Source organism: Limulus polyphemus, unplaced genomic scaffold (genome assembly GCF_000517525.1).
Source record: "Limulus polyphemus unplaced genomic scaffold, Limulus_polyphemus-2.1.2 Scaffold675, whole genome shotgun sequence".
NCBI lineage: Eukaryota > Metazoa > Arthropoda > Merostomata > Xiphosura > Limulidae > Limulus > Limulus polyphemus.
The window spans coordinates 203,197-216,946 of NW_013666285.1; the positions used below are offsets into that span (position 1 = coordinate 203,197).

At 31.2% G+C, this 13,750-nt stretch overlaps 1 protein-coding gene across 1 annotated transcript in view; it reads left to right on the forward strand.

The window, feature by feature from the left end:
• LOC106459889 (ER membrane protein complex subunit 4-like) overlaps positions 1-12,191 on the forward strand; it is a 15,310-nt gene extending 3,119 nt beyond the window's left edge. The window contains exons 2-5 of the mRNA XM_013919560.2: positions 2,796-2,907; positions 6,667-6,820; positions 8,605-8,762; positions 11,803-12,191. Coding sequence (XP_013775014.1) covers positions 2,796-2,907; positions 6,667-6,820; positions 8,605-8,762; positions 11,803-11,841 — 463 coding nt within the window. The 3' untranslated portion in view covers positions 11,842-12,191. The remainder of the gene's footprint in view (positions 1-2,795; positions 2,908-6,666; positions 6,821-8,604; positions 8,763-11,802) is intronic.
• The last annotated feature ends 1,559 nt before the right edge of the window (positions 12,192-13,750 follow it).

Genomic DNA, 13,750 nt, shown 5'->3' on the forward strand with positions numbered 1-13,750 from the left:
ACTGTGATGGCAGGGACCGACATATTGGAATTTATATTGATGCTCTGAAGATGCTTGTTGAGTTTAATCCAAGGCAACATATTGTGAAATGGCCCTGAAATTGAATGTCTCTCAATACGTAAAAATCTAAAGAATATAGGAAAACTCCATAAAGAAAGTGTTTGGGTGCCTTACGAATTCTCCGATGATCATCATTTCCAATGTATGAACGTTGCTTCATCTCTTCTGGCGAGTGATGTGCATGAACCATTTTTGGACAGAATTGTCACTGGTGATGAAAAATGGATTCTTTATACGAATATTAAATACCAAAACAATGGTTCAGTCCTAGACAAAAATGACTTCTGACCCCAAAACATGGACTCCATTCGCAGAAAGTGATGCTTTGGTGGGACATCAAAGGAGTAATTCATTATGAACTCCTCAATCAACAGCGAACTGTCAATGCAAAGATCTATAGTCAACAACTGGAACATTTAAATCAAGTCCTTCATCAGAAATGCCCTTTACTCGTCAATTGGAAAGGTATTCTTCTTCTTCTATATGATAATGCACATCCAGATGTGGCACGTTTGCAACACAAGATTATGGAGTTGGGTTGAGAAGTTCACCCCCACCCTCCATATTCACCAGATATGGCATCATCAGATTACCATCTTTTTCATTTGCTACAACATCTTAATGGGAAAATGTATTCAAATGTGGAAGGTGTTAAAAGAGGACATTGACATGTTTTTTTGCTTCAAAGCCAAGTGATGTCTTTAATCAGGGCATTAACAACCTGATTGTAAGTTGTACAAGTTGTTCGGATTTTTTCATGAATGTCTTGACGACCTAATACATTTAAGGTAAGACTTGATAACCCTATTTCTTGACTGTGTAAGACTGACTCTTATTATTTCAACTGTATTTATGATTTAAATGGTATAAACTACAAGTGCTCTGTGGATATAGAATAGTATATATTGCCAAATGTGATAAATTTCATACGACTTCTGTCAAAGTTGCATCAAAAATAATTTTATTATGCCGACCAAAAATATTTTTATGTACTAAAAAAATGTAAACATTATTTATTTTAAATTGGGAAAATGGCTCTTACTTTTCTTATAACCCAGAAAGAGTATTGTATGATCTTGTTATATATTCTTTTAATGCTGTTTGAATATTTTTGGTTATTCACGAAACACATTTAGTTTTTCAAATAAAACTTAAACATTTTACATACAGCTTAAAAATAGCTGATCTACAACATGCATTACACACATAAAATGGCATGACTATATGCTTTTTAAAATTCTGCATAAAACATGCTAATAAATTCACTTCTCAATTTGGTAAATATGGCTATTCTCAAATAAGGAAATAATAATAAAGAACTGACTTAAATTCCAGTCCAATGTTACTCCATTTAGTATTTATGACTGTACCATTAACAAATAATTTTTGTATTTTCTTAGTTCAAAAATTTTATCATAACCACACTTTCAGGTCTTTGTCATGGCTGCTTTTGAAATATAAGGATTAAAAGAAAAAAATTGGGACAGACACTGCATAAACATTTCATTGAATATGTTCAGGCTCTTTCAACTGACATCTTTTTAAAGGTTTTGAGTTGTTGCTACAAAAACCATAAAACCTTTAAATGTTTATTCTAACATAACAATTGAACAATAAAAGACCATTAGGTCCTTCAAGGCACTCATGTACACCCTTCCTTGAGAAAAGTAAAATTTAAATTTATCCTTTACTTTTTAGAGAAAAGGTTTCTTTTACCATTTTTAAAGTAAATTCTCTATGACAAAGTAGCTATTAATAAGAGTAAAATTAAGGATATTGTTTTTCTTTGTTATTTATGGTCTATTTGTTGAACTCAAGAAATAGACATATAACTGGTATTTGATTTGCAGAGGTCAACAGACAATTACAGTGGTGAATGTACAAGTTCATCCCAAAGATGATCTGTTAAATTTCCATAGGTGTAAGAGGAAGTTTTCAGAGGGGGGGGTATGTACAATTTTTGCTCAAATGGGGTTATGAGTTTTTCCCAAATGAAGGTAAAAACTGCCCAAATTACCATATTTTCTTCTTCTAATTTTGCCTGAATGAAAACTGAAAATTTGCACAAATGTCCATATGTATTGCAAGCTGGGGGTTGCTCCCCCCCTTTCCTCATATGCCTATGTGTATTTCCTTCTGATAATAGTATAGTCAAGGAAGAAAATTGAAGAAATCCTTGAACCCATTGTTCTTTATTTAACATGAAATGATTACAGCTTTGTATTTATAAGGCTGAAATGACATTACATGGTCAATGGTCAATTTAGTTCACACATCCAAATAGTTGGAGTGTTCTACAAGTATATGTGGAAGGTTCTACTAAAATAGCTAATCTGTGTAATACCATAAAGTATCACCAATAAAAGAATTTCCCAGCTAGAAGTTATTCCTTCAACACAACTATCAGCTAGAGATTGTAAGATTCTTGGAACTAAAAAGCTAAGTATTTTCAAAAAAGGTACTAGGTCCACTTTAGGGTGAACAACTTGCATGATTATCTACGTTGAGTTTAGTGAACTTACAATATCATCACTGTCTATCAGTCACAGAAGTATCAAGTTTACAAAGCTAAATAGTCTTGTACAACTTTGTTACTTTTGGGATGCAATGTCATTAACTTGCAAGTCTCTATCGAGAGTAGGGTTGGCAAAGATACCGTACCACAAAGAGGATGTACTCTCATTTTATTTAACAGTGTTTTGATTTTTTACAATATCTTACTATGAATCTTCCAGAGCAAAGTCAGAAAGACAGATTGAATTAGCCTCACCACCAGGATACAGTTCTTCTCTTGGACAAGTCCATGTTGAGGCCAGCAAAGAAACTGATGCCAGTCTCATTGTAAAGGTGAGAAATGTGTATATGAAGCCCTTAAAGGTTTTGCTTGACTAGTAAGTTGTCTTAACGTATTAGAATCCAAAAATGTTTAAATTATTATATATTTCATTTATTTTAAAATCTCTTATTAAATGAACACTGTGGAACAGCTACATGATCTTTTGTTCTAATGTGAATGTCCTCTGATTAGTTTGTTGTTACAAGATTGACTGCTAGGTTTTTCTAGATGTAACATTCACATTACCTAAACATGGACCAAAGTGCTAAGCTTAGACTTTTAAGAAATTCAGATATATAGTGCTATCCTAGTTGAAGCCCTTTTAGAAACTTCAGGAAGAAATTTGGTGTAATACAAGTAAAAGGTATAGTCAGAGTTGGTCAGGATTCAAGGTATGCAAAGTTGGTCAGGTGTCAAGATAATCAGAGTTGGTCAGGATTCGATGTATGCAGAGTTGGTCAAAGTTGAAGGTAGTGATGTCAATAGTAGTTAGATGACTGAAACAAAAGTTAAGATTTCTTGTAAAGTTAGTGTTTTAACATTTATATACTTTTTTGTAAGTTTAATGGCCAGCTTGAAATGCACAATTTGACACATTTACCTCATGTATTAACGTTTTTAACAGCTAGACTAGTTTGAGAATAGCTCTCATTAAAATTTTAATTGTTGTGGTAAAGATTACATGATTTTAATTAAAATTGAGAAGAAGTGAAACTTCACAAAGTTGTTCTTGTGCATCAGGGAACTTTCATAGAAGTTGGTTAAAATATAATCATAACTTTTTATACTTTTTCAGAATTGTTGTGAGACATCTGTCGAATCTTTAAAGAATCCTGTGTAAACCTCACTACACAGTATATACTACAGTTTTACCTTATTCATAAGAAGTTTTCAAACTACATAAGGATTTACTGAATTGGGCATGTGATTGCTACATTGATGACTCATAGATTCTTATCTAAAACACCAGAAGTCTACTTTTGTTTAGTATTACTATTTAGACATGCGTTTTAGTTGTTATTGTGGTACAAAACATCTCATGAATTTTGGTATTTCACACAAAAATGGCATCTTTCATCATACTGAACATGAGAAATAATATTTGCTGTAACTAATTATTATGGCCAAAAATATTATTAACAGTGAGGGTACCCAACTGATGAAACAGTGCATTCTAGTTTGATAACGAGAAACCCACTTTTTAGAAAATAAAAGTTTTGAGACGGCTTGACTGGGTAATAAAAACTTGAATATAAATGTACGACGTTTCAACAAAATTTTTGTCATCCTCAGGTTTTCTAGTCTTTACAAGTAGAAAGGTAAGAAAAGTATAATTGGCAATACTGATTGCGAAGATGATTTTTTAGTTTTGCTCTAAGTACATGGGTTGTTTTAGTCAGAAGTTAATATTAATTAATTAATTCTTCCCATTCATTTACTTAGTTTAATTTCTTTAAGGGTGAATTTGTTCCATTTAGAACAAACCATTTAAATTGGATTGAAAGCAGAAATATTATTAAGACAACGTATATGGGTTGGTTTTAAGATTAAGGATGTTAAATATCATTGTCCTGAAGTTAGAAACATCAACCCTCTCACAAAGATTGGTTTTCAATGTTAAGGAACTTAGAATTCTATCACTGTCTTGATGATGTAAAGTGTCAAACCTCTCGCAGAGATTAGTTTGAGATCAGAAAAATTAAGTGTGTCATTGTCCTGAACTATGAAGCATCAAAACTACCACATTAGTTTTCATGATTAGAGTAGCTGAGAGTGATATTGTCATGGGGTTGTATACATCAAAACTATCACAGATTAGTTTCATGATTAGAGTAGCTGAGAGTGATATTGTCATGGGGTTGTATACATCAAAACTATCGCAGATTAGTTTTCAAGATAAAAAAAGTTAAAAGTGTCATTATTATGGAGCTGTAAACACAAAACCTGCTAGAACCTTGTTGGCTCATTTTTCATCTGAGGACTGAACTTAACTATAAGTCAAGGAGTCACAAATGAAACGAGGTACCTGTAAGAAAGTGAAATATGCATATGTAAAAGGATGAACATGTGAGTAATCTGATATCCATAGGTCACAAGTTCCTGGTAATTTAAACCTTGCTTTTCCTGATAGTTATGTACCCAAGTCAAAGTTACATTAAGGGTGAACATAAGACAAATTTATTAGGGATATTAAAAAAGGATGAAGACTAATTTGAATAATATTTTAAGAAACTATACTGATACATTGGGTTTTATAATAACTTTCCTAATATATACTAGGAAGTTTTAAAGATAGAAAAATCTTTCTTTTCTGGTTTGGATGTTGTCTGCTTTATAGCAGTTACTGATTTTATAAAACTGAGATATGACTTGGCCAGATCATATTGCTTATTTAACTACCAAAAGTTGGCAGTGTTTTATAAAAGTTTTGAATTTAATTTTTCATTATTTTACTAACTGATCTTAGAAAGAAATTTTTCATTCATTATGAGTGTTGAACAACCAGTTTACCAGTTAAAAACTCATTTATGGCAAATAAAAGCATTTACATGTATTGTTGTATGTGGAATTAAAACAGTGTTATTAAGTAGCATATCAATAAAAACATCAAACCCAGAGTTAAGCAACTGTTAAATGAAAAAAAAAACAAATACATCAGTATAGTAAATGGAAGAAAATGAAAAAATGGTGTTTGATCTGCTCTTTTCTGCCAATAGTTTTTTTTGTTCAATTTTATGAGTTTCTTTTTATATAAAACCTATTCAATGTGGTGGTGTAATATTATTTTGATAATAAATCAATGTATCTGAAAAATGTTAATAATCAAACATAATTCTGTATGCACTTATAAGACTGTACTTATTATGATCAGTTTTTATAAGTATTGTGTGTTCTGTCATTCAGTTTTGAACTTGAAATGATTTGAGAAATTTGTCTGATTTGAAAGTGAATGAGTTTGTTCCCAAAACTCCAAGGTTACATATAATAACTATAATGTTTTTAATTTAATATGTAATAACTTCCAGACTTATTAATGATAGAATATCCCAGAAAATAATGAAACTCAACATGATTGTACAGAACCAAACATTCAAAATGTCAGTCATTTTGGAATGTGGTGGGTTTCAGTTTAAGAGGAAGACATTAGTTCACAAATGTGTTTCATCTAAAGCTACATCACAGTTATTTTAAAAATTTAATATAAAAAAAGGAAGCCCTTGTTTAACACTGCAAGAATCAATTTTCCACAAATACTTCTATCACAAAATCACTAAACAAACAAAAAGGCACACCTTACATAATACTTCCATCACAAAAACACTATTTATCAATCAAAAAAAGATTGGCCTTGCATAACTCTTCCATCACCAAAAACACTATAAATAAACAAAAAAGCTGACCTTAAATAACAAAATTACAATTATGAAGGAAAACGTGGAAACCATCCATAATTGGAAAATGGTTAATTAAACAATTCTAAAATAATATGACTACTATGTTTTTCTTGTAACAATATCTATGTTGTGTACATAAGAAGGAACACTTTTAGAAGTGTGATAATGATGTCTGTAAGTAAATGTGTGATTATGTCATTAAAATGTTTGAAATGAGAAAAAAAACTTGACCATTCACTTTTATTATAAGATACGAATCAGATATCAATCTCCAACCAAGATCTATAGCTAAAACATTAAGTTTTCTCTTATAACAGGTTCCTAAACCAGTTTGAGTTCACAATTATTGCACGTTTTAAATTTTTACTTTAACAGAAATCCTGGGACATTGCTCTCGCACCTTTAAAACAAGTCCCCATGAACCTGTTTATAATGTACATGGCAGGAAACTCGATCTCTATATTTCCAATCATGATGGTGGGAATGTTGTTCCTTCGACCAGTGAAAGCACTGATTACAATACAGTCTAGTAAGTATTTTTCTAACAGAAGTTGTGAAGCAGTGTAAGATTGTTTTTTTCTCCAGAAATTGATGCTGATTTAATGAGTTTTTTGTTTACATTAATTTAAAATATTGTGCTTCCTTTAAAGTTTACATTTTGCCAGTTGTGTTTGTTTTCCTATTTATTTGCCAACTAGTTTGTCACCAATTTATTAGAAACTGTTCGTAAGTGTAGGAAGTAGTCTCTTTAACCTCATTCAGTGGGCTTGCAATGTGTTTTTGTAGAGACATGTGAATTACATTTGATAAGATTACTGAAATTAAGATCATATATTTTGATTATAAGTCACTAACACCATTAATGTTGTATGTTCAAGTGAGCTACATGATTATAAGTCACTAACACCATTAATGTTGTATGTTCAAGTGAGCTACATGATGTTTTAACTGTACACTAGTTCAGATGTTGTACATTCAAGTGAGCTACATGATGTTTTAATTGTTCACTAGTTCAGATGTTCTACATTCAAGTGAGCTACATGATGTTTTAACTGTACACTAGTTCAGATGTTGTAACGTCAAGTGAGCTACATGATGTTTTAACTGTACACTAGTTCAGATGTTGTAACGTCAAGTGAACTACATGATGTTTTAACTGTACACTAGTTCAGATGTTCTACATTCAAGTGAGTTACATGATGTTTTACTGTACACTAGTTCAGATGTTGTAACATCAAGTGAGCTACATGATGTTTTAACTGTACACTAGTTCAGATGTTGTATGTTCAAGTGAGCTACATGATGTTTGAACTGTACACTAGTTCAGATGTTGTACATTCAAGCAAGTTACTTGATGTTTTAACTGTTCACTAGTTCAGATGTTGTACGTTCAAGTGAGTTACATGATGTTTTAACTGTACACTAGTTCAGATGTACGTTCCAGTGAGCTACATGATGTTTTAACTGTACACTAGTTCAGATGTTGTAACATCAAGTGAGCTACATGATGTTTTAACTGTTCACTAGTTCATATGTTGTACGTTCAATTGAGTTACATGATGTTTTAACTGTACACTAGTTCAGATGTTGAACGTTCAAGTGAGTTACATGATGTTTGAACTGTACACTAGTTCAGATGTTGTACGTTCAAGTGAGTTACATGATGTTTTAACTGTACACTAGTTCAGATGTTGTACCTTCAAGTGAGTTACATGATGTTTTAACTGTACACTAGTTCAGATGTATGTTCAAATGAGCTACATGATGTTTGAACTGTACACTAGTTCAGATGTTGTATGTTTAAGTAAGCTGCACTATATTTCAACTGTATACTAGTTTAGATGTTTAATCTTTACCTCTTTAAATCCATAATGTTTTGTGCATTCTTCGCAAATTATTTTCAGGATATCCTAATAATTATCATCATACCTTATACAATTTCCAGCCTATCTATAAAAAGTGGATAATAACGTGATTTGGATTAGTTTTCAGCCAAAGAGACATAAACGTTATTGGATGCTGTCACTGTCCAGTGGGTAAATCGAGAATTTCGGCCGGACACTGATAGCATCTGCTCGGGTTTAAAAAGTTAAGTGAGCTGCACTCTTTCAACTGTCAACTTGTTCAGATTATTGAAATAATGGTTTGAAATGAGCTAAATCATGTTTCACTTATTCTAATTCACATGCCTGGCACATCTAGATTAGGACTGGAAAAGATTCTTAACAATATTTGTTATTCTGATAAAATACAACAAGATTACATTGTTATTGTTGAACTTATTTTCATTTATCTTTTTTTTTTTGTCACCAGCCTTTAAACTTATAGAAGGGAGCCAAGCTTTCTTCCAAAAAGTTGTGTATCTTTTTGGAAATCTAGTTTCTTTAGCGGTTGCATTGTACAAATGTTCTTCGATGGGTTTGTTACCTACACATGCATCAGACTGGTTAGACTTTGTGGAACCACAGCAGGTAGGGGAGTAACTACAGAAACATTAAAGTTGTCTTCTGTATTTTTTTTTCAAGTTAATTATGTATGAAATATGAACTTTAATGGGCAGAAAAATCAAAACAATTTTTCAAAAATTGAACTAAGTGGTTGTGAGTGAATTCAATCAGAAAGAAAAAATATAATTGGCATTATTTTACCTTTTTTCATTTACATCATTTTGGGGCAATGTTAATACAGGTGTCACTGCCTTTTAAAAACTTCTACAATCTGGTGATAACTATGTGGCCTAAGCCTTTGAAAGGGTTAAATTGTAGTTATATTGACCTGAGAGAGAACTTTTTTTCTTGTATAGAATTTTTTTGCCAAAAAATTGTACCTGTTTTGTAATGGTGTTGTCATTGTAAATTTTCTGAAGGAAGGTTCTTTTTCTCCATACATGAAATCTGTACATACCCATTTGTCTACACCATCTCCCTCTTTACCTGAAACTTGTACATACCCAATTGCCTGCACCATCCCACTTTTTATCTGAAACCTGTACATGCCTATTGCCTACACCATCTCACTCCTTATCTGAAACCTGTACATGTCCAATTGCCTACACAATCTCACTCTTTACCTGAAATCTGTACATGCCGATTGCCTACACCATCTCACTCTTTACCTGAAACCTGTACATGTCCAATTGCCTACACAATCTCACTCTTTACCTGAAATCTGTACATGCCGATTGCCTACACCATCTCACTCCTTATCTGAAACCTGTACATGTCCAATTGCCTACACAATCTCACTCTTTACCTGAAATCTGTACATGCCGATTGCCTACACCATCTCACTCTTTACCTGAAACCTGTACATGCCGATTGCCTACACCATCTCACTCTTTACCTGAAACCTGTACATGCCTGATTGTATACACCATCTCCTTCATTTATGGCTAACAACAGTTGTACACTTTCACGTTAGCATCATTTCGAACATTTTCAGCTTGTGCCCAGTTTTACAATGTATGTTGAAATGCTCTCTAATGCTATAAAGTAGAAGTGTTGTTATCACCAAAGAATACTGCAAATTTAAATCTTTATTCACCTCTTGAAACTTACCTGGTCACCATGTGTTGCTATAGATGCCTGGATTTGGCAAGTTTTTCTAACACTGCTCCTAAAACTTAAATGTTTGTTTCATTCAAGGAGAAACAAAAGTTTAAGATTTCTCAATTTCTTTTTCATCTGTTGTTGAACCCAGATTTATCTTCATTGCATCCACCAAGATTTTTCAAAGTTAGCCCTAATTTAAGAATATTGTTAAGTGCTATAAGACTGAAAATAAGTAAAGCTACAGAATTTATTGTGTTTACTGATTGTGTTCCAGCTATTCTGAGCTGATTTTTTTGTCTTTGTCTGATTTTTATCAAGATATTTTACTATTTTTAGTAATAAACTTTGAGGAAATAATGCTTCTGACTTGTATCATTATTTCATCCCACCACCTCCCCCCAGTTCCATTAGCCAAGTGTATTAAAAGTATTAAAACTAACTCAAACTGCTTTGTCAATAACCCTGTGCTAGTGTATCAATAATGGTAACTAGCTGACCTGCCATTTTAATGCACAGGAAAGCCACAGAGACATCAGAACCAAATGCCACCCCCACCCCTCCTCCACACAGATATCACTCCTTGGGGATTCTAAAGAGTACATACCAGTTATAAGCAGACATACACACAGACTTTTGTCAAATAATGATTTAGATGATAGACATTTTTTTTATGTTTATTTTATATGGTAGGTTTATTCGACATAATTCTGTCTTACTATGAAGAATTTCATTTTTTTTGTGTGTTTAATCGACGTAAACTGCCTAATTGTATGTAACTTGAACAAGGGGGGGTTGGTGTGATTTAAAATGGTCAGTGCCTAAATTTGTACAAGAGAATGTTACACTCTCTAGTAACTATAAATCACAACCAGTCCTCTGTAATTTTGTTTTATCTTCTTTGATTTGAATCTTTCGTATCAAAATGTTAATTGTCATATCAAATAAAACATAAAATTACTTTTCTTTTATTACACTATACTTTTGTCTGTGACCTCGAGTTGAGGAAAATTATATATCCAACATCTTTCTTAGTGATCTCGAAAATAATGTTTCTAATCTGGTTGAATCAACTAGAAAATAAATAATGTTTGATCATCTTCTCTAGTTTGAATTATCCATAAAATGTCCTTCGAATATTGCTGATTTATTTCAAAACCATTCTGTCTCTTAATAAAGAAAATCTTTGAGCAGTTTCTCCAAGATAAAAGTTTTTGATTAACATCGTCTCTCTTTAACCCAGCTAGTCTAAAAAGAACTTGGATCATTTAGTTGTTCGTTGTATTAAAATGAAATCACATATGCTTGTAATCGTTTATCTTCTTAATTAACCCTTTTAAGCCTATCTTTTACATATGTATCACTTTCATCGAATACTGGAACTTAACAGTTGAGCTGAACTATAGCAGCCAAAAGTACATCTGAAATGCTAATTGTTTGCAATAAACTTATTGTAGTAGTGCAAGATATTAGCTTATCCAATACGATATGGATACTGGAGATCTAAATCTGGCCTCACACATTTTTATTTATTATAAAAACAGGAGTGTATAGATACAATATTCACATCTTTCAAATAGTTCTTAGTATAGTGAATGTTCTTTAAAACTACAATCACTTGATATTTTTATTTTGTTCTTCATCCATACATTCAGTTTATCTGTTTGTCAAGTTCTCTTTTCACATGTTTCAAAAATTAAATTTCTTTTAAAGTATTGTATTTTATTATAAATATTTATTAGATGATTAGATATCTCTTAGTATTTTGTGTTTTCAATTTTTTTTTTCAAATATCAAAATATATCTGGCCTAATCATCATTGTTATTACAAAAAAAAGTTTCATTTTTCTCTACAACTAAATTGTTACATCTCAATCAATAAAAATCGTATGCTTGCTTGTTGCCAATTAAATCTTTTTGTTATAGTTTAACTACTTATGTTGTGTATTTTTCTCTATTTCAGAGAATGGAATTTACTGGTGGTGGATTCTTCAGAAATTAAATTTTTTCTCTTTTTAGAAAAAAAAACTAAGAATTGAATACAATATGTAAAATGTTGTATTCATAGCTGCAGATAGTAAAATATAATATATTTTAAAAAAGCCAATTTAAAACACCCATTTTGTTATATCTGTGAAAATATCTATACAGTCCAAACTAAGTTTTTAAGACTTTTCTGTTATAAGGGAAATGGAGATTTAGTCCTATAAGATCTTAGTCCAGGTTGACTACTGTGTATCACAGAAGTCGTAATCTAAATTTTAAATTGAGATAAATAATGGTATGCTTTTATATTGATAAACTTAGATAAGTAAAGTACCTGCTTGAGTGTATTACACTAAAAAAAAAAAAGAATTAAATTGCTTATATTTCCTATGAAATGTTAAACATTAATGGGTTTAACACAAGAAAATCATATAATTGCTTTTTTATACTAAAGTACATTGCGTTTTTGCAGTTTCTAAAACCAAATGTTTTTATTAAAAGAATTAGATTTATTATAATTTGTTTCATCAGATGAAGAAAATAAATGTTACTTCATTAGCTGATAACCACAGTTAATGATGTTATACTGTATATATACTGTTCAAACCATTAAAACGAATAAATATTACGTTGTGAAATCGTATTTGTGTTCTATTTGTCAATCCTTTGTTGGTTTTCCTCTTGTTTGTTTATACAAAATAGAAAATGTGTGACTAATTTTGTAATTCAGGAGAAATGTTTAAACACATTTTATAAATTTTATTTTGCACATAAATGGTCACCTTTTCTTTCATATTTTCTGAAAAAGCTTAGTATTTCATAATGAGGGTTGCTAAAGTTTAATAATTAGTAACCGGTATTCATATTTGTGTCATTTATGTACTAGCAGAAGTCAGGAGAGAGAGAAAATGATTTATCCAGGCTAAGTGTATACATGGTCTAATGGTTAAGTATTGAACTGGAAACCCTAGGATCTTGGGTTCTAGATGTGGTACTACCAAACATGCTTAGCACGTTTGGCTGTAGTGATAGACGATCGTGTTATTTGATTAAGATTATCGGCTGCATGTGGCAGTTGTTACCAACTGGTTGGCTTCCTTTTGGTCCACAGTTCAAAATTAGATACAACTACTAATGAACTACAGGTGTGTCTGGCCTGACCATTTATTTCATTGTATGGACAACGTGTCCTTTAGGTGAACAAACAAAATAAATGTATGTTTGTATTTTAAATGTTATATACGATATTTATTGAAATGTTTTTTTTTTCAATACAAATTTTTATTTTATTCTCAATATTCAATTTTATCGCATAACAACAATTATAAAATACACAGTATTTTAATTTTTAAACTGGGGATCGAAACCCATTGATAAAAGTGATTGAATAATGAGTAAGATGTATAAAATAAAAGCGTTTTTGATAAACCCTCATTATTTAAAATGTTTATTTTAACAATGAAAAGATATAATAGTATTTTAATTTTTAAACTGTAGGGATCGAGACCCATTGATAAAAGTGATTGAATAATGACTAAGATGTACAAAACAAAAGCGTTTTTGATAAACCCTCATTATTTAAAATGTTTATTTTAACATTGATAAAATACATAGTATCTTAATTTTTAAACTGTAGGGATCGAGACCCATTAATAAAAGTGATTGAATAATGACTAAGATGTACAAAACAAAAGCGTTTTTGATAAACCCTCATTATCTAAAAAGGTTTCTTTTAACAATGATAAGATATAATAGTATTTTAATTTTTAAACTGTAGGGATCGAGACCCATTTATAAAAGTGATTGAATAATGACTAAGATGTAAAAAACAAAAGCGTTGGTTTCTTTTCATCTTTTCTTATGCAAAAGTTTTGCCCCGCTCCCTAAAAAAATACAAACGAAAGAACTGTTATGTGTATATTTTT